The sequence below is a fragment of the Delphinus delphis genome, chromosome 17, assembly GCF_949987515.2.
Source record: "Delphinus delphis chromosome 17, mDelDel1.2, whole genome shotgun sequence".
NCBI lineage: Eukaryota > Metazoa > Chordata > Mammalia > Artiodactyla > Delphinidae > Delphinus > Delphinus delphis.
In genome coordinates, this window is record NC_082699.1 from 69,884,651 (window position 1) to 69,910,354 (window position 25,704).

Sequence of the window (25,704 nt, forward strand, 5' to 3'; positions counted from 1 at the left end):
TAGCTTCGCCAATTGAGAGGCAGATCCATTGCTCAACTGCTGGCTAAGCTATTGATTTTTCCAAAGCAACCGGACTTAAAACACACACAACACATATAATTACCAATTTTAAAAACCTGGCAATTAATCAGGAATTTTTAAAAACCATGTGGGCCAAACAAACCATATCTCAGATCTAAATTTAGCTTATGAGCCGCCAGTTGACTTCTATCTTACAGTACTGGTTTCCTTATCAAATTGTATGTACTCATTTAGAATATATAACACATTTTTATGATTCAAAAAGCAAAACTATATAAAAACACGTATCAAAAACTTAAACTGAAATGTTTCAAATTTCTGACACATCTATACCACTCCTCCCCTATGCTCCCAACTTCACAAAGTTTACATCTTTCAAATTACACAAGCAGCTAGAGAGCTAAATCTTACCTGTTCTACCTCCTCCTTCTCCAAGAAAAAGAACTCCAATTTTGCTTATTCACTGTATTAAAGGCACAATTCTGATCTCTGAATAATTGTTCCCATGTGAGGGCAGAAGCAGATGGTCATGAATTCTTGTTACTTAATGACTCCCTCGATAACTTCGCATATAACATTAGCTTCCTATTTCTCATCTCGTACAGCTTTAGGTACATGAACCGATCATAACCAGCCATGATCTTAAGAACACAAAAATCTAAATAACCCAGGAGACCTTGGATTAGTTCCCACATATGGGAAAGGATGTGCTATGGAGCTGGAGAGAAATTCTACCAAGCTGTTTCCCATAGTAGGACCCTTTAAGCTGCAAAAAATCAGAAATTTCCTTATGGAAGTCAAAATTTGTTGAGGAAAATGGTCTAAATAAATTGAACACCTGGTTGAATAGGATGATAGGAAGATTATGCTATAATCTCATAGTCTACCAAGCTGCTTTACTTATGAAACATATAAATTTAGCAGTATGAACATAAAATACTGTAAATAACTTCCAGTATCAGTAACTGTCTTTCTCACTAGGCAAGTCATAACGACAAAACTTTCAACTTACCTAACCTCTGAGAAAACTCATAAAATTTCTTTAATTTGCCTACTAGTGGAACAACTGCACCCCATGCCTTCTCTTGCAACTTCTCATCTGCTGGATGCTGGATGGCCTTCAAAATCCAAAGAATAAAAATAGTTAGATTTTTTAAAAATCACAACAGTATTATTTTTACATTAAAATATAGGTTTTGGCAAACACAGGAAACCCTGGTATAGTCCGTGAAATTCAGAATAATGGACCCAGAAATGCTGAGAGTGGCCTTCTCAACTCCATGGATACTTTAAACCTATTATAATCATTCTTCGTTATTCTTGCAATGGATATGGAGAGATGGAATAAAAAATGACACAATGTATGTTTGTTAGGTATATTACGCCTTGATACTTTTTAGAGCCACAAAAAGAAACCAAAATGTTTCCAATATCACAGACAAGCTTTCTTAGAAATTCTGTTTTAAGGATTATTTTCGTAGAATAAAAGGAAACCAAAAAAGGCAGGCAATAATGAAATAAGACCCAATCTGGGAAAAGGCTAATAAACTTTCAATAATTCAAATTCCAGGGTCCAAACTAGTTTTTAAAAAGTTACCAAACACTTGAAAACCTAAATCAGCCTGAAAAATGTGATTCAGAAATTGTCACTTATCCCCTCCCTGTAACTAAAACTCTATTCTGGAATCTAAGTTTTTTTAGGTTTTCCTGAGTGAGGTGAAAAACTAGTTTCAAATGTGAAAGGGGAGAAAATAAAACATAATCTAGAGACTAAAATAAACATGAATATGCTCTTTCTCTGCCCAGTCTTCCAAGCCATCAGGCAATCATTTGTAAATAAAGAGGGTTATTCCCAAAGAAATATATTTTCTTGCTTTCATCTTCCTTTTGCTTACAGATGCCTTTCTTCACTGTTTTTCCACCCCTTGGTTTGCTTTCTCTAACATCTTCAAATGAGCTAAACACACCATCTGAAAGGTGAAACGCATAACCAGCGCCTGTTTGTAACATATCAGCAATCTAAATGGCACACTTAGATTCTCCCAAGACACTAGTACTCTGACTCCATCCATACAAAACCAAAAAATAAGACAGCAAAATAAAACTGAAGCCAGACAGATTTAGAAGATGCTTCAAATAAATTAGCTACAAACTAAATAAATGGGCTATACATTGTTTAAGCAATTTGCTTTATAAGCTTGCCATTGTATTCAAATTTTCTTGATTTTTTTATATAAACAAATAGGAGTCTGAAATGAATCCCACTTATATGACTATCTAGAAATATTGTAATGTTAAAGAAAACCAGACATTACAACATGTAACAATCCTTATTTCACATTGTATTAATGTGACTATTTCAAAGGGACTGTGATATTATCTTGATGTATATGAAAATATCCTTTTAGCCTCAAGTCCAGTCTCAATGGTTTCATATCAAGTAGTAAAAATTTGTTTATTACTTGGGAAATAAGCAAATAGATAGAATTTTAAAATTTATTTTCTTCTCCTCAGAAGTCTATCCAACCTTTCTTGCAAGGATCTAAAAATGATTTTCTAAATATCGGCTCATTCTCATAATATTAAAGTGCTCCAGCAAGTGTCAACCATTTTCGTAACTGAATAGAGTTAACTATTTCCTTGGCCCTGCCTTGCCTGGATTTAGAACTGAAGACACTGTCTGCTCTTTTATGACAACATTTTATGGTTCTCCTTATAATTCTGATTTTTTCTCCTCTCAGATCAGTTTTACTGCTGTTAGATAACATTTCTGGTACAGCACCCATCACAGCCCAACATGAAAAAGAGCACTGAAGTAAAATGTCAATGGTGAGGCTGTCATGGAGCAAATATTATAACTTTCATTTTCAAAAATGTTAAAGCTGTTATGGATACATCAAAACATTAGGGAAAGTTCTTATTTCCCTCTCTAGTGGTTTATTCTAGAGAGTAAGCTTTGTTTACTTAATAGATTATATCTTAAATCACATTTTATTCAATTTTAGAGTCATGTTTAATAAAGTACTATTTAAACAAATACATATATAATCCACATCATTAGCACAGTAATAACAGTAAACTCTCAGTCTATGTTCTATGTGTCTTTGCTGATGGATTATCTAACTTTATCCTCAAAACGACTCTATGAATTGCTTCTACATTTTTTCTACGATGAATAAGGTGGCCATAAAGGTTTTTACATTTCCCTCCCTCTTGAATGATAGCCTTTTGGAGAATATTTTCTAAAATTAAGTATCTGATAGAAGAGTATAAGTAATTTTACAGATCTAATTTTATACCTTGCCAAACTGACCTCCAAAAAGATACCATTCTACAATACCACTTGCATTAAGACTACCTGTTTCTTCATAAACCAACCAATATGAAACTTTTAATACTTTATTACTGTATGCAGTAAAACTTCTTGACAGTGATAGGCATTTATTGTAAACCTGAACATTTTTCTATTGTGTGTTTTCTCATAGGTAGAATGGTTGTTCAACTAAGTCAATTAAGTCTTCACATTGACCTATGGCAGTTTTGGTAGTTATATCTGTTCTTTATGTTATTTGGTATATACTCAGCTTTTATATGTTTAGGGAACTTGAAATTCACAGAAATGGTTACATGCCTTCATTTACTGAAATATTAAGGTTTTACTCAAGCTAATAATATTGGCAAGATTAATCTAAAGCTCTTGCATTTATTTCTTCAACAGTTACTAACTGCTTACTAAGCGCTATACTAGGTGCTGATAACACAAAAATAAGTAAGAAACCAAGTTCACCCTCCTCAAGCTAGCAGTACAGCAGTGGAGATACAGACATCATGTATCAGTGGTTTAAAACAAAGTGATGGCCACCATAAAAAACATGTGCAAGGTGCTGTGGCAAAAGAGTACAGGGAAGTAGAAGATTATTGGGATTTGAAGGAAGGAAAAGAAAAAAAGAAGGGCATATTCCAGACAAAAACAAAGGCAAGTAACTGTACCTACGTAAGACATTCAGGAAACAAGCAGTCCAGTGCAGGAGAGGTAAAACATGGAATTCACATTATCTATAACTTCCCTGCTAACGATACGACCAACTGCTAATCTAAACTAGACTCCATGGAACCATTTAACTCCTCCTTCTCCTTTACATTAAACATCCAGTCAATCACCCAAACCTGTGGCCCCTCAGTCCAAAACACTTAGTGACTCAGTGTCTTCAGGTGTGTGCACTTATTTCTTCCTTTACTAGTACTCCAAATGTCACTACAGGAATCAGGTTCCATATGGTCTGTAAACCCAAGAGATCAATCCTTGAAAACCTCTGCACTATTAGTTACAGAGAAGAATAACAGAGACAGAAGGGCAGGAAAAAATGAAGCAACAAAGTGTGAGCTATGCCTTCAAGAAATGTAATGAGAAAAAGAGAGATAAGGTCCAGAGGCCAGGGAGTTTCTTTGGGTAGTATAGGACACTTGCGTATATGTGTACATGCGCTGGGAAGGAGTCAATAAAAGAAAAAAGAAAGAAAATGTAATTAAGAGAAGGAAATTAAAAGAGTAAAGTTCCAGAGGAGGGTGGAGAACAAAGGTAGAGAAGTTAGTCTTGGTAAGAAGTAGGGACAGCTTCTTCTGAAAAAAAACAAAAAACAAAAAAAACAGAAGAAATAGAAAAAAAGATGGATGGAAACCTGGTTAAGTTCAGAGGTTTGGGAGAAGAAAGCTGAGGGAGACCACACCAAACATTTGCTCTGTGGTATCAAGTCATCAGACAGAGCTGAGGGGGTCCAGATCACAAGGATGGTTTCAGCTTTCTCCTAGGAAGCTTAGGAGGAGCAGAAAAACAGACTGGCAGGACAAAAAGAAGCCACAGAAAGTCTCATGTTCTCCCCTCCAAAAACAATATAAATAGCCACCATGGATACTGTAAATTTCAGGTGTGAGAATAAACCAAAAAAATAAACTTTTCTTTAATATATATAAATTACATATTTATAGAACCTTGTTTTCCTTTTACCCTTGTATCACTGCAACCACTTTTGAAATAATGCAAGTGATCTTCCTTTAAACAGAATATTTAATATGCAAACAGACAATAAAGTATAGAAAATAATAGAGATTAAAAAGAGGGACATAGTAATTTTTAGTTTATTGGAAAATGTATAAACATGCTTTACCTCTCGTATTTCATGGCCAGCTCCTCTATATGACTGCAAGTCCTCCAAGATGCCTTCTGCATCTTTTAGTACTACATTCACCTGATTATAAATTTCCTTCTCAGACTCTGTAGGCTGGGCATCTAAATAGCAGGAAAGCACAAGAAAATTTAGAGTCACATGATTTTTTTTTTTTTAGTACATGTATAATAACTCTAAGCATTGATTAATCTGATTTTCTAAAGATGACTAACATCTTGTCCAGTGCTAACTTTGCACTTCTTAGAAAAGACTGACAATTTTTCCATAGTTCTACATTTGAATAACTATCCTCAAGTTTGTAAATATCACAAAGAAGCAAGGGAACACCAAACATTACTATTTATTTTAAGTTACAAATCATGACATGGTATATTAAACAAACAAGGATTATAATTCAAAAATTTTAATTGTGAGTGTTAATAATCACTGTTTCTACTATATGCATCACTAACAGTAATGACTGTAAATGTATGAGTAATGATCTATTTTAATGCAACAGAAATGAAAGGCCTATTAATACATCTTGCTCATCTACGGTTTAAGACATAAACTATTTTCCTATAAAGTTCATTTTAATGACTGAGTTTTGATATAAAAAAATTAGAAACTAAAAAAAAAAGTTTTCAGATGCTCCCTTTTTCTAAAGACCTTTATATTCTGTACCAATGAACTTCTCTGCTGATGAACAAAAGGTCCAGATTCCTGTGCAGAGGAGTTCGAACTATGAAACTGCTCCAGAATCACTAGGCTACTAAAAACTAGATACTTTAAGATACAATAGTATCACTGAAATTTTGAAATACTAAAGCAAAAACCGAGTTCCTATACACTTGGGACTGAGAGGAAAAATGGAGAATTATAAAAAACATAATCAGGAACACAAACATATGGGCATTTCTACTACCTGTGGTGTTAGCCACAAAACTTAGGTTAATAGATGAATAATTCTGGATTTCTGTTAGACTCGAGGTGACAAAAATCCTGTTTTCAATACCTTGGTCACTTGTTTCTCTAAGGATAAATCTTTTTTATTCAATACATTTGATTCTTTTTTTGGGTGGGGAGGGGAGAATTGGCCGCTTTGTGACGAAAATGAGTTTTTCATAAATCTTTCCAACTAGACTATATCCAACACTGCAGATAAGGCATAAAGCACTTAAAATAATAAACATTATGATTACCATAATGTTTTAGAGAGCAACTTTGATGTCAGAACTCCTCCATGCTAAAATTTTCTCTTACTCTGGAGGTAGGGGAGGCAGACCAAATTTATAACATGAATTAAGAACATTTCTGATAAATCTCTTGTTCACCAATCATATAAAACTAGTACCTAGAATTTTCTGCACATATTCCACCTCCCCATAAGTACACAATGATCTATTTATTCCTTTCCTTAGAAAAATTTTACAAACTTAGTTCACACGTGAAACTAGGAGTCCAGATGCCTAAAACCTGTAACTTTATTTTGCGCTTGGGGCAAGTCATAATTCAATTCCATTTATTAAACCTGCCAACTAGTCAAAAATATACCATTTATATTTTTTAAATCAACAAGTACAGTATCAATTTCAACATACTTAAGACATTACTACAGCAACAATAAGTAACATTCACATGCAAAGCCAGCTCAAGAATTTGTGTTTTCATATCTGTTCCCTTATTTTTCAAATTTACTTTCAGAAATCATGTATTTTTTTTAATGAAAATGTTATGACAAAATAATTACACAAGGAGTCAACTGAAAAATTAAAAAGACCCTGTCTGTGTCCAAAGCTATAAAGGTATTACTAGGAGCAAATACTGATATTATAGCTAAATGATTTTTTAAAAATCAGAGTTTGTCATTTGGCAGTAGTATTTTTTCACATTTAGCCAGACCATGTTCTCCAAAGTCACAGTTAGACACACACTAAAAAAAAAAAAAAAAGGTACACCTCATAACTTTTATACTTACACCAGATGCAGTAGAGAAAAATAGTTTCACATGCAAAAACAGCAGTTTTATACTTTTCATATGGAATTGTGAAACTACGGACATAACATCAATAGTAGACACATATCATAGTTTGAATTCATGAAGTGGGAATTCATGACAAAGGACAATATTTTGACTATTATATAGTAAAAGATATTTGTGAAGTTTGAAAATACTAAACTATGTATTTTGGATGTGGTGACTAGCTGTTAACAGAAAAATATGACACTGAGAATTACATACAAAAGAAACATTATCAGATAGATTTAAATAGACCTTGGAAGTAGTTAATAATTATTAAAGATTTAATAAATACCAAGAAATTTAAAAATAAAGGAGAAGATTCCAGTTTCCCCTAAGGGTGGAAAAAGTACCCAGCACCACACTGATTAAACATTTTTTAGACTGTCACAGGAAAGTCACATTTATAATTTTGAAAGCTGCTGAAGACTGCTGTAGAGATGAAGACAAACAGAAAATAGCAGACAGGTAAAGCACTACTTTACTGATAGCAAGTCATGCAAAAGGGTGAAATACTAGGGAGGGGAAAGGACTCCATAAAATAAAACACTTTTTTCCAAAAATGGTATCATATAATACAACCAAGACTTGTCACTTTGATTTTTCATAGCAAAAAATGAAAACTTTTATTACTTGAGGAAAAACACGTCACTTAGCCAGCTAACAGACGGCCATTCAATTGATTGCAAAATGTATCTACTATACTACTGAGAGTAACCACAGTGATTACTCATCAAGCTTAGTTTTAAAAGCTGTTCAAGGGAAATTACAGCATATTTCAGTTGCTCGTACTATTTGAAGGTAAAATTAATTTTTTTAATAAATTCACACCAGTTTCCTACAGAAGAGTCACTGAAAATAATTGCTAAAATTGAAGCTGTTATGATACAAAAGGAGGCAAAGGATCAGCTATGAAAGGAAAAAAATTAAAAGACACGTAGAAATTGTAATTGTGATAAGGGGTCTGTCTGCTTTAATCTTGCATTCATTCATTAAATATTTACAGTATATCAATCACCACAAGTCTCATCGAGGCAGGGACCTCAATGTAGAGTACATACCACTGTATAGTATATAAACTCAGTACCTAGTAGATTTTCCATAATAAATATTTATTGAATGAATGAGAAGGTACAGAGATATAAATATACCTCTAGCATGTGTTAAAGAAGGCTATTATGCATTTTTAACTCTAAATAAATATAATCCTACATCATTTTAGAAAAATAAATATAAGAAAATGCCACCAGAAATTTCCAAGTATGGGGGAAAAGCAATTGAAAATACACAAAAATAAAATGGAAAAACAAAGTTAGACTAAAAGGGTGGGTATTATCAATATTTTTTGTAAATGGGGGGTAAGGGGAACAGGCAACACAAAAGACACAAGAATTAGAAGAAATGTATGACTAAGTGGAAAGGCACTATAACAAAGAATCAAAGGAAGTAAGATTCATTTCTCACTTACAAATGACCACCTATATTTACTCTCCTATTTTGGCCTACCTGGAGATAACTAAATCAAGGTTAACTAATGAATACTGAACTTCTATGATTACAGAGGACTATGCTAAGGTTGGGAGGGGACATAAATATAAAAGTTCCTCTTCTCCCAAGAAACACTCTAGTGAACTAATAGATATAGTAGTTACTCAGGCTAAAGATCTGTCATTAGAATGACCTATAAATTAACAATGTCATTATAAAGTAAGAAATTTCAAGAACTAGAAGAGGTTGTACAGGCCCCAACTCAGTGCTTTTAATATGCTGTCATTAGCATAACTGCTGCCGAACTGTATGGGCCAATTCTGGACTTACATATGAGTATTAATTAAACCACTATTCTTAAAATCATATAGGTACAATCTGCTTTCAGAAAAAGACCCTCTTTCTAGTACATCGAGTAGATAATGATATGTTTCACTGAACACAGAATGTCATTTCACGCCTTAAGGCTTTTTTACATGTTGTTCCTTCTTTCTACAACATACTGCACTAAAACAGCCTGAAACATTCTAATTCACCCTTCACAACCCAACTCAAATATCACCATCAGAAAGTCTTCCATGCCCAATCTACTCACAGCTAGGTAAAGTTAATCCCCTTCCTGAACTACACCTTGAATGATGTAAATTATGTAAATAATTAGTTTGCATTTCTATCTATTCTAATGATTTGTATTTCTCTCTCTTCTACTGAATTGAGAACTCCCCAAAGGCAAGGGTTGAATTTTAGTTATCTTTGCATCCCCAGTACCTACTGGCTGGCATACAGGAGGCAGGCTGAACTGAAGTGAAAAACAGTATGTGTGTGTGCAAGCACGTAAATTAAGGGATAATGATTAAAGACCGTCTTCATTTGGAAACTACAGGATTCCATTAAATCATACTTTAAAATTACCAGAATAGTTAATTTTTATACAGCTTGATGCAAAACGCCAGTACATCTGTCTGTATGGAACCATGGACATGGATTGAGCTAGATTTAACCAATCAGAATGATGGAAACAGTAAAGCTAAATTATTCTGGTAACCTAAATATTACTGTTCATCTAGAAATAATGTAGTACTAATACTCTATTTAATAAAAGAATATGACTTTATCCTTAGTAATCATAATGAACTGGCAAATCAACTGTGTTGGCAATTTTGAATCTGGTATAAAACAGGTTAAAGAAAGGAAGTTTCAAGGGGTCACTATAGTAGCCTAATGATAAAATACACTTTTACAAGTGCATATTTCCAAAAAGATGACAAATATTCAAATGGATGACAGATAAAATTGATTAAGAGAACTCTGATGTTAGATTCAAAAGAAAACATTTAAAAATGTAACTAAGAATTAACAAGGGACAAACTCTGGCCTAGTCTGCAGTTTGTTTTCACTAAATTTCATTTACAGTATACCAGTAAGTGTCAAACCAAAAGTTCTACATTGGCTGATATAAGCAACAAATATTTAATTTACATCTGCCTTTAAGACGTTAACACTTTATATATAGTTCTTCATTGTTGGTTATTATTGTTCTTGTTAGCAATTTTTACCTTTTCCTGCTACTAAATTAGCTATTTAAAATTTAAGGATAATGATCTAAACTCCCAAAGATTAGAAAACCAAGACCCAATAATATTTTTTAAACTACAGTAAATTCATGCTTTTCACTTGACCACAACATAATGCTAGGTTTATAAAAAGATCAAGTGCCAAGTCTTGAACAAGATCTTGACTATACCAAAGCCAAGATTCTGCAAACGTAAGGAACTTGAGACAAAGAGTAAAAAGGAGACAGAATAGCAGGAAAATATACAACAGCAAGTTTGAAACAGATGCAAATAAACTAAAATACAGCTCTAATGTAAGTTGCCTCATCTGAAAGAATAATCTTCAAGTCAGCAATCTGCTCAACATCCCCAAGCTGATTAAAATTCATGCTAAACATGCATTTAAAACAGCACTGTTAAATTGTTGAGAAGGGTCAAGAAAACTACTACTCGGTAACATTGTCCCCTAAAAACCAAACAATATGGTCCTGATATTGACATTACTACTCTTTGCTGGCCTGCACACAGTACCCAAACTGTAACGGAACATTAATAGGAATGTAATAAAAGTAGAAAAATATCAGAGACCAAAAATTATCCCATCAAATGGAGATAAGCTATAAATTAATGTGCTCATATGAACTGTCCTGGTTTAAAGAAAAAAATATATAAATTATTCATAATAGAATGAATTGTACAATATCACATAAACTAAACTGAAGTTGATGGGAAAATGTAATGTCTCTCTGTGGATTTATTTTAAGAGATTTATTTGTTTTAAAAATCAGAAAAGGTCTTAAATTTTAAGTATTTAAAAATCTGTTCAAATGTTTTAATCTCAGATGAAAATGCGGGGCAGGGGGGAGCGGGTCACATGATTTATAACCTAAAAGCTCTCTCTTCACCCTTTCCTAACAATTTTCTAATGATGAGTTAAAATAGCAAGATTCACACTGAAACACCAATTTAATATCATTGTTCCCAATTTGACAACCAGACAAGCTAAAGCAACACTGACAGCCAAAAAAGCAAAAGCTTTTCAACATGCACAGGGGTCAATGACACTTACCTGCCACTCTTAGACCATATTATAATAGGTCATGCAACATAAAACAAACAGAAGGCAAATTACTTAAAGGTCTGTGAACCCATTATTTTTCTTTTTAGAGTTAGAAAAAAAATGAATTCCTGAAATAAATACATATAATGAATTTAACTTTTCAAATTAATTATCTGCAAAGATTAAATAATTAAGGTTCACACTTACCTTTTAATATTATGCCCAAATTACTGAGCTCTGAATGGCCTTCATGAACAGATTTTGTATTCAAAGTATTTCAATAGGTACATAGAGTAACTGAAACCAAGTCAATTTTTCTCAACTGCAATAAAATTTTCCCCAAATATTGCTTCTAGTTAACAAAGCTTGAAGTAGCATTTGTCCTTTCCACCAAAATTTTTCATAAAAATGTTTTCAGAGAATCTCAAATATTTTCATTAGAGATCTCAAATTATAAAATAATGTCCAACTAAGAGATATGAGTCTCTTACAAAAGTTCAAAAACATTTTATCACAATTTAATCTATAAAATATGACTTCCAGTTCTAGAAGGCACCAGAAATTTTACTCAAACAATTCATAGCTCAGTCATGCAAAGCAAAAGTTAAAAAGATGGCAAAGTGGAAACATTCATTTAGTGCAAGACAAACGCAGTCTACTGCAGGCAAAGAAAAATAGATATAAAATCATCTTCTCACTTTCAAAATCAAGGAAAAAATTTGGCCCCTGCTCAAGGTCTGTGCATGTCAAAACTTTAAGAAGATTCCCCATGTTAAGGTACCTGTCAAGACAAGAATGAGAAAAGAGAAAATATCCCTTTATAAAAAAGAACATCTGAAATTTACTTAAAAAACCAAAAAAAAACAAAAAACAGTAACAGGGAAAATGTTCATTAGGCCATGAATTCGTCCTTCAGGTTACCCAGACTGTGCTCTGGAAGACAGCAAACCGGGTTCTCAAGGTGCTGATATGTAGGACCTAGAGGTGAAATGTAGTTTTCCTGTACACAATGGCACAACTGTTGCTCTAATTCTTCTTAAAATTCTCCCAAGTTTCATTAATGGCCTTATAATGAAAAATTCTTTAAGTATTCCAATAGTGCTAGTATTCTGAAAAAGAAATTTCTGATCAAGAATTATTCACATGTAATCTTGTTTAATATTGCACTGAAACAACAATTTATTTCAAAGCCAAATATTAAGAGTTTTGGCCACAGCTCACCTTTGCATTTCACCTTAAAATAGCAGAATATTAAACTACTTCCTGTATGCCGTTAAATAAAGCATGTATTTCTAAGCAAATTTGGATTCTCAATAATTTGTGGAGGTTACTTAAAGTACTGATTCTGGATATGCAGCACAACTCTGATTTGTCATAAAAATTATCATAAGATTATAAGCAAACAGATTGTTGGGCATAGTCACTAAGGCATACTATTAGAATGTTCATCATAAGGCTACTTGCTTCATGGACTAATGAAAGGACAGCACTGGCTACAGACTCAACATGATTTCAGCAAATGAAAAACTAAATTATACATATGATGGTGATGCTTGCCTACGATTAAGAAAAAAGTCATGCAAACTTTGTTTGATCCCCATACTTTATTAACAGATAGTCTGGCTGGCCTTCACTGTGGTGTGAGTATAATTAATCTTTCACCTTTACCATTATGCACCAGCCGTGAAGGGCTAAGAGACTTACTTTCAAAGTCCAAGAAAAAATGTGCTGCATTGTGGTCTATGTCCCTGGTTAGCACCTTAATGAGATTACCCATGCCAGCAAACCTAAAAATAAAAATGGCAACATCATTTAGTTCCAGTAAAAAAGCTTTTAAGCAGAGGCCTGGGATTCGGCAAAGGCTGGCTTGCTCATAATTACCAACAGGTGCAGGTTTTATATGCTTCTGGCGTTGAAAATTTGGAACAACAAAAGCACATTTGGCTCTGAGTTTATAGCTCTTGTCCCTCTTTTCCACATATCAAAAAAGTTACATAAGGCAAAACTGGCAAAAAGATTAGATTTTTACATATAACTTGCAATATTTACATTTGATTAATATCTATGCTATAAAATGTTTGAGGCATATATTCTTTAAAATGTTTGAGGCATATATTCTCAACTGAAATTAACATCAAAAATAGATTTCTCAACTAAGTAAATATTGAGACCATTATTCTTAAATAATAGGGATATTGTCCTTCTTGCAGAATCAAATCCTATTGGGAATACATGGAAAACAGTACTCAAACCACACTTAAAGACTGAAGGGAGATATCAATTAATGACCCATTTTTAAATTTTACCACACATAAACCAGTATTTCTTACATTTTCTATACTCCTAAGAATAATCAAACTTTTTGTTATTTAACCCACAGATTGATTATTCAACAATATCAACTATATACAAAGTATGTAACTTAGAAGTTAACACAGCAAACAAACACAAAGGGAGCCAGCAATTATTACAACTTCATAAATTTGCAGAGGAAAAATAATGCGATGGTATAAATCTTGCCCAAGAATTTGCCATGACTCAGTGAGGATGAAGGTGGAAGGAGGGGGTCAGGAACGTCCAGGAAACCAGATTCAAACCTTGTAGTTGCCGTAACTATAGGAAAGGCAGACTCTGGTGTCACAGGCATCCCATACCCTCCCCTCCCCCAATCTCCATACTTTTTCTCCAAATATGGAACTACTGGTAAATGTAAATGAAACAAAATACAAAAGTAACAATATTTTTATCAATGAAAAAGAACACCTTATTGCTCACCCCTATTACAAGAAATCTGAAAAGAGCACTCTGGCCAGCTGTGCTGTGCCCCCTTCCTCCACCTACTCTCTGGACAATGGCATATGTTCCCTCACTTTAAGCTTCGCAAAGAGGAAATAACAGTATATGTATAACAGTTATTTGCTTTAGAGATCAAAATCTGATGGACTGACACATACTTCTTAGAAATGTTAAAAGCAAACTAATTTATTCACAAATATGGTTAATACGAAGGATCCCCTCTTTTAAAATGATGCCCCCTATGGGAGAGGTAGGGATCTATGTTATTTTTGATATTAAAATCCCTATCACACAGAATTCACAGGAAAGATTCTGTCCAATGTATGACACAGATGGACTACGTGAGATTAAAACTAAAAGGGAAATATTTCATCTTAATTATCTTTTACACTGTAAAGTTTAATAATACCAAACTTTTATATATATAAGGAAAATATAACCATTTTTCCAAAATCATCACATCCAAATAATTACCTTAAATTATTACTAAATCTATTCAATAAATTATTTTAGGAACATTTGGAAAAAAATATTTCACAGCTTCAATTTTCAAAAGCTTTCAAATATATACGGAGTATCTGTTTCCAAACATACATAAATTCTCTCACTAACAAGAACCAAGAGCAATATACAAAGAATTACCTAGTGGTATCAAAACTTCAACCACAGATGGAAAATCAGTATGAGAGAGGACTGTAATTGTCTTTAAGAGGAAAAGGCAGCACACCATTTGGTGTTAAAAGAGTTTAGACTATGGAATCAAACCAAAATTCCAACTCTAGCTAAATAGCTGTTTGTCCTTGAGGATGGTAGTCAACCTCTCTGGGACTCATTTTCTTCCTCAGTAAAACACACATTTCATTGTAACCATCTTAAATAAAGGGTTATTATGAGAGTTCAATGACATTAAACACTGACTTACTATTAGCACAGTGTATGGCACACAGAAAGCATTCAATAAAAATGCTGCCTGTTGTTATAACCCCAAAATCACAAAATAACTTTAAAAAAATAATAATGGCTCTACTTCTTTTAACACAAACCACAGTCTTCAATCTGTCAATGAATTTCAATGTTACAAATCAGAGTAAATCACAAAACCTACTTTTAGCTCACTTTTGTCAAGAATATTGCTAAAATGCTGTCCTAAAATTAGTCCTATGAGACCTTCATCAGGTACAGGAGAGAGGGAGAAGGGACAGATTTAAGTTTCCTTACCTTTGTACTTGTACGCACACAGTTGATCCTCGGGGAAAACACTGAAACTATCGAACTTTGTCTGCTCCGTTTTTCTACATCTACTGCTGCAAATTCCTTCCATTATTTAGTCCTTCTTTCGAGGCACCCCAGCCTAATGTGACCCCAACACCCCTCACCCTGCATCATACTTGGTCCTGACATACTCACTCTTCACAAGTACTCAAAGATTCGGAATTTTTTAATCTCTTCATCCCAAACAGTGACTCTTAGCTAGAAAATGGCCCAGTTTATCTAGTACAGGTTTCTCAACCTCAGCTCTATTAACATTTGGGGCTGGGTAATTCTTTTGTTGAGAGGGGTCCGTCTCACACTGTTAAGGTCTTCAGCAGCATCCTGGGCCTCTACACACTAGATGCCGTAGTAACCCACCACACAAGTTGTGACAACCAGAAATGATTCTGGACGGTGGCAAATGTCTCCTAGGGGGCAAACCCTACAGCACACAGGAAAGATGCTGTGCAGGCAACCCACATCATGTGTGTCTCCGAACAAAAACTCATGGAATTTTTCGAAGGTCTGAAAACAGTTCATTATAATATTCTCAGTTGTCATATCTTTTTATAGGAAAAAACAAAAAAATTAAAACCATATCCCTGCTGTCTTGCATAGTTTAACTCTTCAGTCAAAAACAAAACCAAACCAAAAAACCTCTCCATCCCCTCAGTGTGACTGATTTCAATGAATATGACATAATGGCTACTTGGCAGTTCTGCAAGGTACCAGACTGCCTGGGTTCAAACCCCCCAGCTCTGCCACTTTCAAGCTCTGGGACTTTAGTCAATTGTCCTGACTTCTCCATTCCTCAGTTTTCTCATCTACAAAATGTGTATAATAATAATATCCACTGCAGAGGGTTCATAAAATCATTAAACGGGTTAATACAAGCAAAACATTTAGCATCATGCCTGGCAAAGTGTTTGCTGCTCTCGCTCTGGCTGTTTTTAGAGTGACCTGACTGACCCACAGGATCTGTCCCCGGTGGCAGAACCTGTGGATGTGAGGCTTTGGAGCGTGTGGCAGCTGTATTTCCTGCCCTCGAGGAAGCCAGTGTGTCACAAAAGAATGAAGCCAACATGCAGTGGAGAGCCACAGAAAGCGTTCACAAGTCCTTAATTTCTGATTCTATTTGTTCCCAAGTTTCAGCTGCCATTTACCTCAGCTGAGTTTAGATTTTCCTCTGGTTTTAACATATCCTGGTTTCTTTCAATTTCCCTTTTACCTTTTTAGTTGAGTTGGGCTTCTGTCATTTGCATCTAAAAGAGTTCTGACTAATATGATTTCTAAATTTCAGATGAATAAATAAATCTGATCCAAAGGATATAAAAGATTTTTCAGAGTATATAAAACTTGGTCCAAAATACTGATATACTTTAGAGGCACTATTTCAAGGTAAATAATAAAAATTACAACTTAGGATAATAAACTGTCATCCGATCTGAATTTAGGAGGGAAGAACTAAAGAATTTTCTTTCGACGTACTTTTTATTGTAATCCTTGGATTTAAACTAAATATTATAAATATTTACTAAATAAGCTAAGAAGAAATTTGATACACAGAAGTCAGATATAGTGTACTTCGAGTGTTTGCAATATTTTCCACGTATTTTTGTGACTACGAGCTCTCACGTTATGTGTTTGTTTCGAAGTTGGAGGCTTATCTGGAAAGGAACATGCTCTTCCTGGCCGGTAGTCTGTGGAATGTATTTCTGAGCTCACGAAAGCATTTAATAAATACATTAGACCATTTTCCCATAAAACATTTGAAAAGAAGTTTCCTTAACTAGAATAATAGAAGCCACTAGAAACACAACTACATGGTACCATTAATATGTTACTTCATCTCTCTTTCTAGAAAATTCCTAAGAGATGCTGTTACTTCATCTACTCTTTGGGGCTCAGGGGGGTTTTATAATACTGTCTCCTATGCCTGGAATGCCACTTCCAAGGGCTCTCCCACGGCTGGCTTCTGTTCACTCTTCAGGCCTCACTTCAAATGCCCCTCTTCAGAGAGGTTTTGTCTGCCAACCTCACCAACAGTAGTTGCGCCTAACGCAATCTAAGTGACTATGTTTGTTTAGTGTCAGTTTTCTTCACAGCCTATTTATAAATTTAATAAATACTTCTTGGTGGGGGAAGAAGGAAGAAAACCTCATAAACATACTGACAAGATTCACTATAAACCACGGTTTCTTAAACTCGGCACTATTAACATGCGAACCGTAATTCCTTGTCGCGGGGCTGTCCCGTACATTGTGGGATACTTGGCAGCATCCCAGGCCGCTACCCCTTAGACACCTGGTATCACCCCACACCCGGCTGTGACCACCAACGTCTCGAGATATCGCCAGATACTCCCTAGGGGCCAAAACTGCCCCCAGTTAAGAACCACTGCTTTCAACGTGTGACCACAGACATGAAGCGCACTCTCAGGTTAGCCTAGCAACCCTACTCCTACCTGCAGTCACTCTTCTTCCCCCTCCACCAGCTGACCATTCCCCAAGGCTTTTTAAAAAAATCTCCTCAAATCTCAATCTATCTTCCATCCTCACATGAAGAAATGACCTCCCTAGATCTTTTACCCGAAAAAACCAAGAAAAGGAAACACCTACTATTCTTTCTACCCCCCTTTCTTCATCAGTAACAACTCACTTTACCTCTGCACCTGTTCCTGATAGACAACCTTTCCTCAGGGCACCCGTTCTCCTATTCTCTATATGAAAAGCAAAGCTTCACGTCCCTTCTCCGACCACATCGTCCTGCCCGTCTTCTTTATAGCAACCTGTCAAATGAGCTGTCTGTAGTTATGTCTTCCTACTTTTCCTCTTCTCATTGTCTCAACTCATTCCAATCTGGCTTTTACACCCACCACTACGATGAAGCTGGTCCCTGTCAAGCTCACGGAAACCTTCATCTGGCGAAATCCAAAGGGCAATTCTCACACCTCAACTCACTGGATCTCTTAATAGCCTTTGACCCAATTTATCATTTGCTCCTTCCCGACACACTTTCTTCATTTGACATTTAGGACACCACATTCTCCTGAGCTTCCTTCCTGCTTTATGGCTATTCTTTTTCTGGATCCTTTCCTTTGGCATACATGCAGTTATTTCTCCCACCTTAATGCAAAACAAAAACCTATCTTCATTCTATTTCCCTCCCCAGCTCCCACCCTATTCCCTGCTTCTCTGTGCAGCAAATTCCTTAAGAAGAGTGCCTACACTCATTGTCTTTTATTTCTCTCCTTCTACCCTCTCTCTGTTAAGCCCACTCCAACCTGGCTTTGTGCCCAATCCTATACCACCAAAATTGGTCTGGCAAGGTCATCAAATAACATCCATTGCTAATTCCAATGGTCAATTCTCAAGTCCATACCTTATTTCACCTCTCAGGAGCATATGACACTCTCTTCTCAATATACTTTTATCATTAGCTTAAAGGATGCCCTCCCTCACTTCCTTCACTGCTATACCAGTCCGGTTTGTACCACCATTACCTCTTGCTCAGATTACTTCCAAAGCCTCCTAACTGCTTCTACCTTTGCCTCCTACTACAATCTCTTATTATAAGAGGCAAAGCAATCTTTTAAAAATACAAATGGACCACATCCTTTCTGTGCTCAAAAACATGCAATGGCTTACTCCTACATTCAGAATAAAATCCAAACTCCTCACCAGGTCGTACAAAACCCTACATGATCTGTCCCCAACTCACTCTGGCCTCATCTCCCATCACTCTCCACAACACCCTGTTGCAGTTTCTCTAACACAGCAAGATTTCTCTCTCCTTGGAGCCTCTGTACCTGCCTTTCCCTGGCCTGGGATGCTTTGTCCACAGACCTTTAAATGACAAGCTACTGCACTTCATGTGGTCGTTGCTTTAATTAGACCACCTCAGAGAGCACCTCCTTCACCAATCCATCCATAATACCTCTTCCTCTCTCTCCTCTCTATCCCCTTCCCAAATTGATGGTTAGCACCAGCTAACACACATTCATTCCTTTATCTGTTTAGTCTGTCTTCTACTGCAAGGTGAACTTTTAAGGAGACAGGAGCTTTGTTTTGTACGCTACTCTATCCCCAGCACCCAGAGTAACGCCTACAATGTTGTAGGTAGTAACAAATATGTGTTGAATAATTCCATGATCAAAAATACACACAGAAAACAAAAACTTGTCTGTAAAATTACAGGAGTATTTCAAGGAGAGACGAAAGACCAAAATACTGACAACTGAAAACTCTAAGTTGAAAAAAGAAAAAAAATGGTCTGAGAATTTAGGAAGAGCTCACTGCCTTCTCAGTCAAATAAATGAAGACAGTCCTTCCCTCCCCCCATCCTCCCATAAAAACCATTAATTTTATGTACAAAAATTTAAAAATTTTGAAATGTTAAATATTAGGGAAATAAACTGACAGACACTATGAGTATCAAGAAAATTACAGTTTGCCAAGATAACTTAGGAAGAACATAGTATCCTCCCACAGCCATAAATATGGCTCCAAAATATAAATAAGAATCGAGACGAGCCTGTATCAGAATTCTGATCTTTGTAAAACCGAACCGCACTCATAACATTAAAATTTAAACCCACATTTTAAAGCTTATTCTATTTAATCTCCTTTAGACCATACATCCTCCAAGAAAGTCCTATTTGGGAATTCTTCACATCTTCTGATAAAAAATTAAAAGCAGAGTGTCAATTCTGTCCCCTCAAAATTTTACAAGGAGGACAAACTCCAAAATCAAGCCAATATCCATTACCATCTTCAACTCAGATAAATGCATAAAAAATGCAGAGAAATGTGGTGTTAAGAAAATAAGGAGATACTGAAAACATACTTTGTTCTAATAAAACCACCAAACAATAGATTTCATAAGAATGCCTTAATACAATCCCATTTCTTCCAATTTACGGGGACTAAAAATGTGTGAATGTGGGCTTCCCTGGTGGCGCAGTGGTTGAGAGTCCACCTGCCGACGCAGGGGACACGGGTTCGTGCCCCGGTCCAGGAAGATCCCACATGCCGCGGAGCAGCTGGGCCCCTGAGCCATGGCCGCTGAGCCTGCGCGTCCGGAGCCTGTGCTCCGCAACGGGAGAGGCCACAGCAGTGAGAGGCCCGCGTACTGCAAAAAAAAAAAAAAAAAAAAAAAAAAAAAAAAAAAAGTGTGAATGTGAAAAAACTTGTCAAAATGATCACTAGAAACTACCATTTTTAGTGTTAAAAACAAATAATTTCTTATATTTACCCAAGCTCTGAATCCTAGGCAAAAAGGTCTTCTAGAAAACATACTACCAGACAATGTTCCTTAACTATATGCTGTCGTATATAAAATATTACTTAATATTAAATATGCTATTTCTCAATCTTACAGATATTCAGCCCTGTAGAAGCAACTGAAAATCTTTAAAACTGACAAGATGGTGAGTTACTCTGGAATGCAACTATGCTTCTGCTTTACTTGTCAACCAAGAAATTTCTGGTTCTCATGTAACATGTACCGTGACTCTGAAGCAATATTAACAGAATGGAAAATCAGTAATGAAAAATATGATACAATGTTCACTGACAATGGTACACACATGATGAAGGCAAGGAATCACAAGTTCACACTCTTCGGTTGTGTATTCAAAAACTATAACACAATGTAACATCACAAAACGTCATATTTTGCACAAGCAAAAAATAAAGAATCGCTTTAATAATTGTCCTTCCAAAGACAAACTACCAGAGATACAAAGGAGTCTGGAATCGCTTTGCCATTCATATATTCAACCAAGTAGTTATTACATGTTTAAAAATCTGCTTTAACGTAAAAAGCAACAATATTGCACTAAGATAATTAATGCCAACAGCAAAAAAATCACTAATAACTTCCACCTGCTGGAGCCTGTTGAAGAAATAACAAAATTGATGTGCTGGAAGAGAGCAATTACAGAAATATGATACGACACATGCTGAAAAAAGCCTTCTAATCAATCTATTACACAGAAAATGTTGCAATTTGGTGAATAAAAAAGTGAAAGGCAAGAAGAAACTATCCTGAAAACCAGTTATGTAACTCCAGCGCCACATTTCTAGGTCTAAGGTTTAAGGATAAACATTTCTCAAATGATTACATAAAGCAGAAAGTACAGGCTAAAATAGTAGAAACTTCAAAATGATTCAAATGATATCAACAATCTCACTTAGCACGTCTGCCTCTGAAATCCAGGCACCATCTTTTTCAAACAGTGCACAAAGTCTTGTTTGCAGAACTGCTCCTAAACTGCATCACCACATGATTTGAAAGCAAGTGTCGATTTAATAATGAACAGCAGAAGTGACTCCAGGAGTGATCCAGCAGCTGACAACAGGGCAAGAATAAAAATTTCAATATATCAAACTTTTAAAATCTGACTACTACAATTAATAACATCATAATAATTAAATTTTGATAAAATTTCAGATTTATTCATGCATCTCAGAAGTTCATTCTGTGATGACTTTCAGCTTTGGCCTTGGCTGAATATTGATTATTGGCCAAATGTGTATTTGATGTACCTGATACAAGTACACAAAGGAAATATTCAACATAGGGCAGAGTTAATAGTCAATAAGTATCTAATGAATTAATTTAATGACTGTAAATAGGTGGATCCACTGGTATTTCTTTTATGTAAAGGATCAGTTAGGTACCCAATAATTCAAAGAAGTAAAATCATAATTCCTTCTTAGCTTCTGATAATGCTGCAACTCACATTAGGAACATAGCAGTTAATGGTATTAAACATGATAATTTTACGTAAGAAGCTGAAATAGTTGAGTGCCAGTATAATGGAGAGAAATAACCAACTCAAGCAAGTCTATCAAAAAGTATGTGTAATAATTATCAAGACGTTAAGCCATTTGCTTTCCTGATGGCACTGCAAATGCACATCACACCCTAACCTTCTCACACCTACTTCTCCACTTTCCTTTCCCCCTTTCTTCCCAACAAGAGAAGGTGCTAAACAGAATCTTTTGTTCTAACACAATGACAGTGACTGGCAACAAATATCTGTTCATTAAATAGCACAACCGAGATTTCCCTTTTGCTCTTGCCCTTGCTGTTTTCTGATATTTTTGTGGTAAACATGCTTAAGCAGAACCTGAGCTCCCAGGACTGCAACTCTCTCCCCACATCTGGTTCCACTGAACTTGCAAAGTAAGTAGACTCAGCGTCCTCTCTGGGACTCTGGATTCATACAGTGTTTTTCCCGTTCCACCTGTACCCCTAGAGCATGAGCTATCCAAGAACAAAAATTCTGAGAGGAAGCATGAAAATGCTGTTATTGTCGTCCTTAAATCAACATGGCTAAACGAATGCCGTGGAGTCAAAGAGGTGGACAGTGACGGTTTGTTACCTATTTCTCACACCCCCAAGCTTATCCTTCTATAATCTGCTCTGTGATGTTGGGGAAAGGAAGCTGTGAAGTGTACGTCCTAGACTACTTTGTCAGCTGACTTCTCAGTATATTCCATCAGTGAGAACCACTAAAAGAAAACTAGAAGGTGGGAAGAAAGAAGGTCTCTCTTTCTGTTTTTCAAGTCCTGTCAGCATTTCCTGTGAGCAAAAGACAGCTATGGTTTCAAGCTCTAGCTTCTTGTGGAACTCCTGGCAGCAGCAAAATGCCTGGCCCCCTTCAGAGGTCTAAGCTTCCAGCCTTCCTCCTTCACACACCTAAATTCTGCCTAATCCACCTCTTACCTTTTCTCCCCCAGCTTTAGGAGTGATGGATACTTCCTGTGGTTATCATTAACATCTCAGTTACTGGGCTTCCCTGGTAGTGCAGTGGTTAAGAATCTGCCTGCCAATGCAGGGGACATGGGTTCGAGCCCTGGTCCGGGAAGATCCCACACGCTGAGCATCAACTAAGCCCGTGCGCCACAAATACTGAGCCTGCGCTCTAGAGCCCGCGAGCCACAACCACTGAGCCCGTGCGCCACAACTACTGAAGCCTGTGTGCCTAGAGCCCGTGCTCCGCAACAAGAGAAGCCACCACAATGAGAAGCCCGTGCACCGCAATGAAGAGTAGGCCCCGCTCGCCACAACTAGAGAAAGCCGGTGTGCAGCAACGAAGACCCAATGCGGCCAAAAATAAATAAATCATTTTTTTAAATTTCAAAATATCTCAGTTACCTCTTGTGATATAATAAGAAATATATATTTGGCCTTTATCACCAGTTCCTAACACAGAGCTTCTAAATCCCTGGAATTTCCTGGGTGGCAGGAGCCTCTTTTTGTTTTTTAGATGATACTTGGCAAGCCCCTACTTAGCTTCAAGATGGGGACTGGTTGCCACAAAGACCAAGGCGTGACTATAGAGTTGGAACTTTCAGCCCCATTTCCTGACCTCTGGGGAGGAGAGAAGGACTGGAGATTCCCACAGAGCTGGGATTCTGGCTGGGGCGGCCTGTCTCCATGTGCCCTTAGCCACTCTGCTCTACTGAAATATGGCTTGACGTCAAATGAGAGCGAGCCTTAGACGTCAGGTTAAGGAATTTTATTCTCTCCAATGAATATACTCTGTAATCGAAGGGTCATTGGTGGCATTAAACATTTTTTAATTGTAAAAAAAGAATTGAGTTTGACCATCAATAGCCAATGATTTACCATCAGTCATGCCTACATAATGGAGCCTCCCGGTTGGTAAATGCACCTACATGCTGGGAGGGTGGCACAGCCCAACTCTACGGGGACAGAGCTCCTACGCTCAGTATACTTCCAGACCTCACCCTATGTACCTCTTTATCTGGCTGTTCATTTGTACCCTTTATAAAATCCTTTATAATAAACTGGAACGAGTAAGTGTTTTCCTGAGTTCTGTGAGTCATTAAAGCAGTTTGTTGAACCTGAGAAGGGGGTCGTGGGAAGCCCCAATATCGAGCTGGTTGGTCAGAAGTAGAGGAGGCCTAGGATTTGAGACAGGCGTCTGGAGTGTAGGGCAGTCTTACGGGATGCAGCCCTTAACCTGTGGGGTCTACACTCACTCCACATAGTGTTACAATTAAATGAATTATAGGACACCTAGACAGTGTCTGGAGAGCTGAAGAACTGGCTGGTGTGGGGAAAAAAGCCCACACATTTGGTGTCAGAGGCGGTGCCGGAAAACAGTCCAGAATTGGTGACAGAAGTTGTTTTAAGTAAAAACACAGACCCCAGCATCCTCTTTTTGCTCAGGCTTCCAACACTTGCGTAAATAAATACATACATTAAATTTCCTGTTTTAAAATATCTAGCAAGGTTTCTGCTTTCCTAGTTGAAATCTGACTTATACAGAGGAACTCACAGAGAGTAGCTTAATTCTTAACCTTACCAACACTATCTAATCTATCATCACCAGGTATTAGTGTACCTCTTAATAAAGTGACTCTTTGATTCTCTTTACTCTGCAATATAAAGGAAGAGAAGCATGATGCAGCTACAATACCATCATACTAGTACTAAAATCTCACCACCAATCCCTAGCGCAATGTATTTTATTAGTCTAGTGATTAACATGGAGTTAAGCTACTTGCCTTAAAGAAATATGACGTAAACAAAGAATGGAATGAAAATTGGGAGACTTGATTTCTAGTTTTGACTCTATCACAAAATATGTGACTTTACACAGGTCAGTTCACTTGGTAGACTGAATGTCTCACATTTGTTCTGGCGCTGATTCTACATATGGTACGATATGCTGACATCTAGTGGATACACTTAAATTTAGTATTTTAAAAAGAAAAATTTTAGTTAAGCTATTTTATTTTTAAATTTTTTTTTCAATTTATTTATTTTTGGTCATGTTGGGTCTTTGTTGCTGCACGTGGGCTTTCTCTAGTTGTGGCAAGCAGGGCTATTCTTCGTTGCGGTGTGCGGGTTTCTCACTGCGGTGGCTTTTCTTGTTGCAGAGCACGGGCTATAGGCGCGTGGGCTTCAGTAGTTGCAGCGTGTGGGCTCAGTAGTTGTGGCTCGCAGGCCCTAGAGTGCAGGCTCAGTAGTTGTGGCGCACGGGCTTAGTTGCTCCTTGGCACGTGGGATCTTCCCGGACCAGGGCTTGAACTCGTGTCCCCTGCATTGGCAGGTGGATTCCTAACCACTGTGCCACCAGGGAATTCCCAGTTAAGCTATTTTAAATAAAACACTCACTAGGATGCCTGGCTATGTGCAATAAGTACAATAAATCAGGAGACCAATGTTGCTCCTTAAATGGAAGTGAGCCATAATAAAAGAGTATTACATCAGATTGTCATGGCATCTTGGAGTTTGATTCAAAGATTACTAGTACTAGTACTCTTCTATGTACCCAGCCATTAAAAATTAAACCACCAATGCAAATTA

General features: G+C 36.4%; 1 protein-coding gene across 6 annotated transcripts in view; it reads right to left on the minus strand.

The window, feature by feature from the left end:
- Positions 1–25,704, minus strand: part of CYRIB (CYFIP related Rac1 interactor B) — a 153,850-nt gene that overhangs the window by 18,788 nt on the left and 109,358 nt on the right. For 3 of the 6 annotated variants that reach the window (XM_059995199.1, XM_059995195.1, XM_059995197.1), the window contains 3 exons: positions 12,006–12,088; positions 5,187–5,308; positions 1,034–1,139 (listed from right to left, as the gene is read on the minus strand). In XM_059995199.1, coding sequence (XP_059851182.1) covers positions 1,034–1,139; positions 5,187–5,308; positions 12,006–12,078 — 301 coding nt within the window. In that variant the 5' untranslated portion in view covers positions 12,079–12,088. Of the gene's footprint in view, positions 1–1,033; positions 1,140–5,186; positions 5,309–12,005; positions 12,089–13,011; positions 13,095–25,704 lie in introns of those variants that run through there. The other 3 variants (XM_059995196.1, XM_059995201.1, XM_059995200.1) reach the window with 2 other exon arrangements.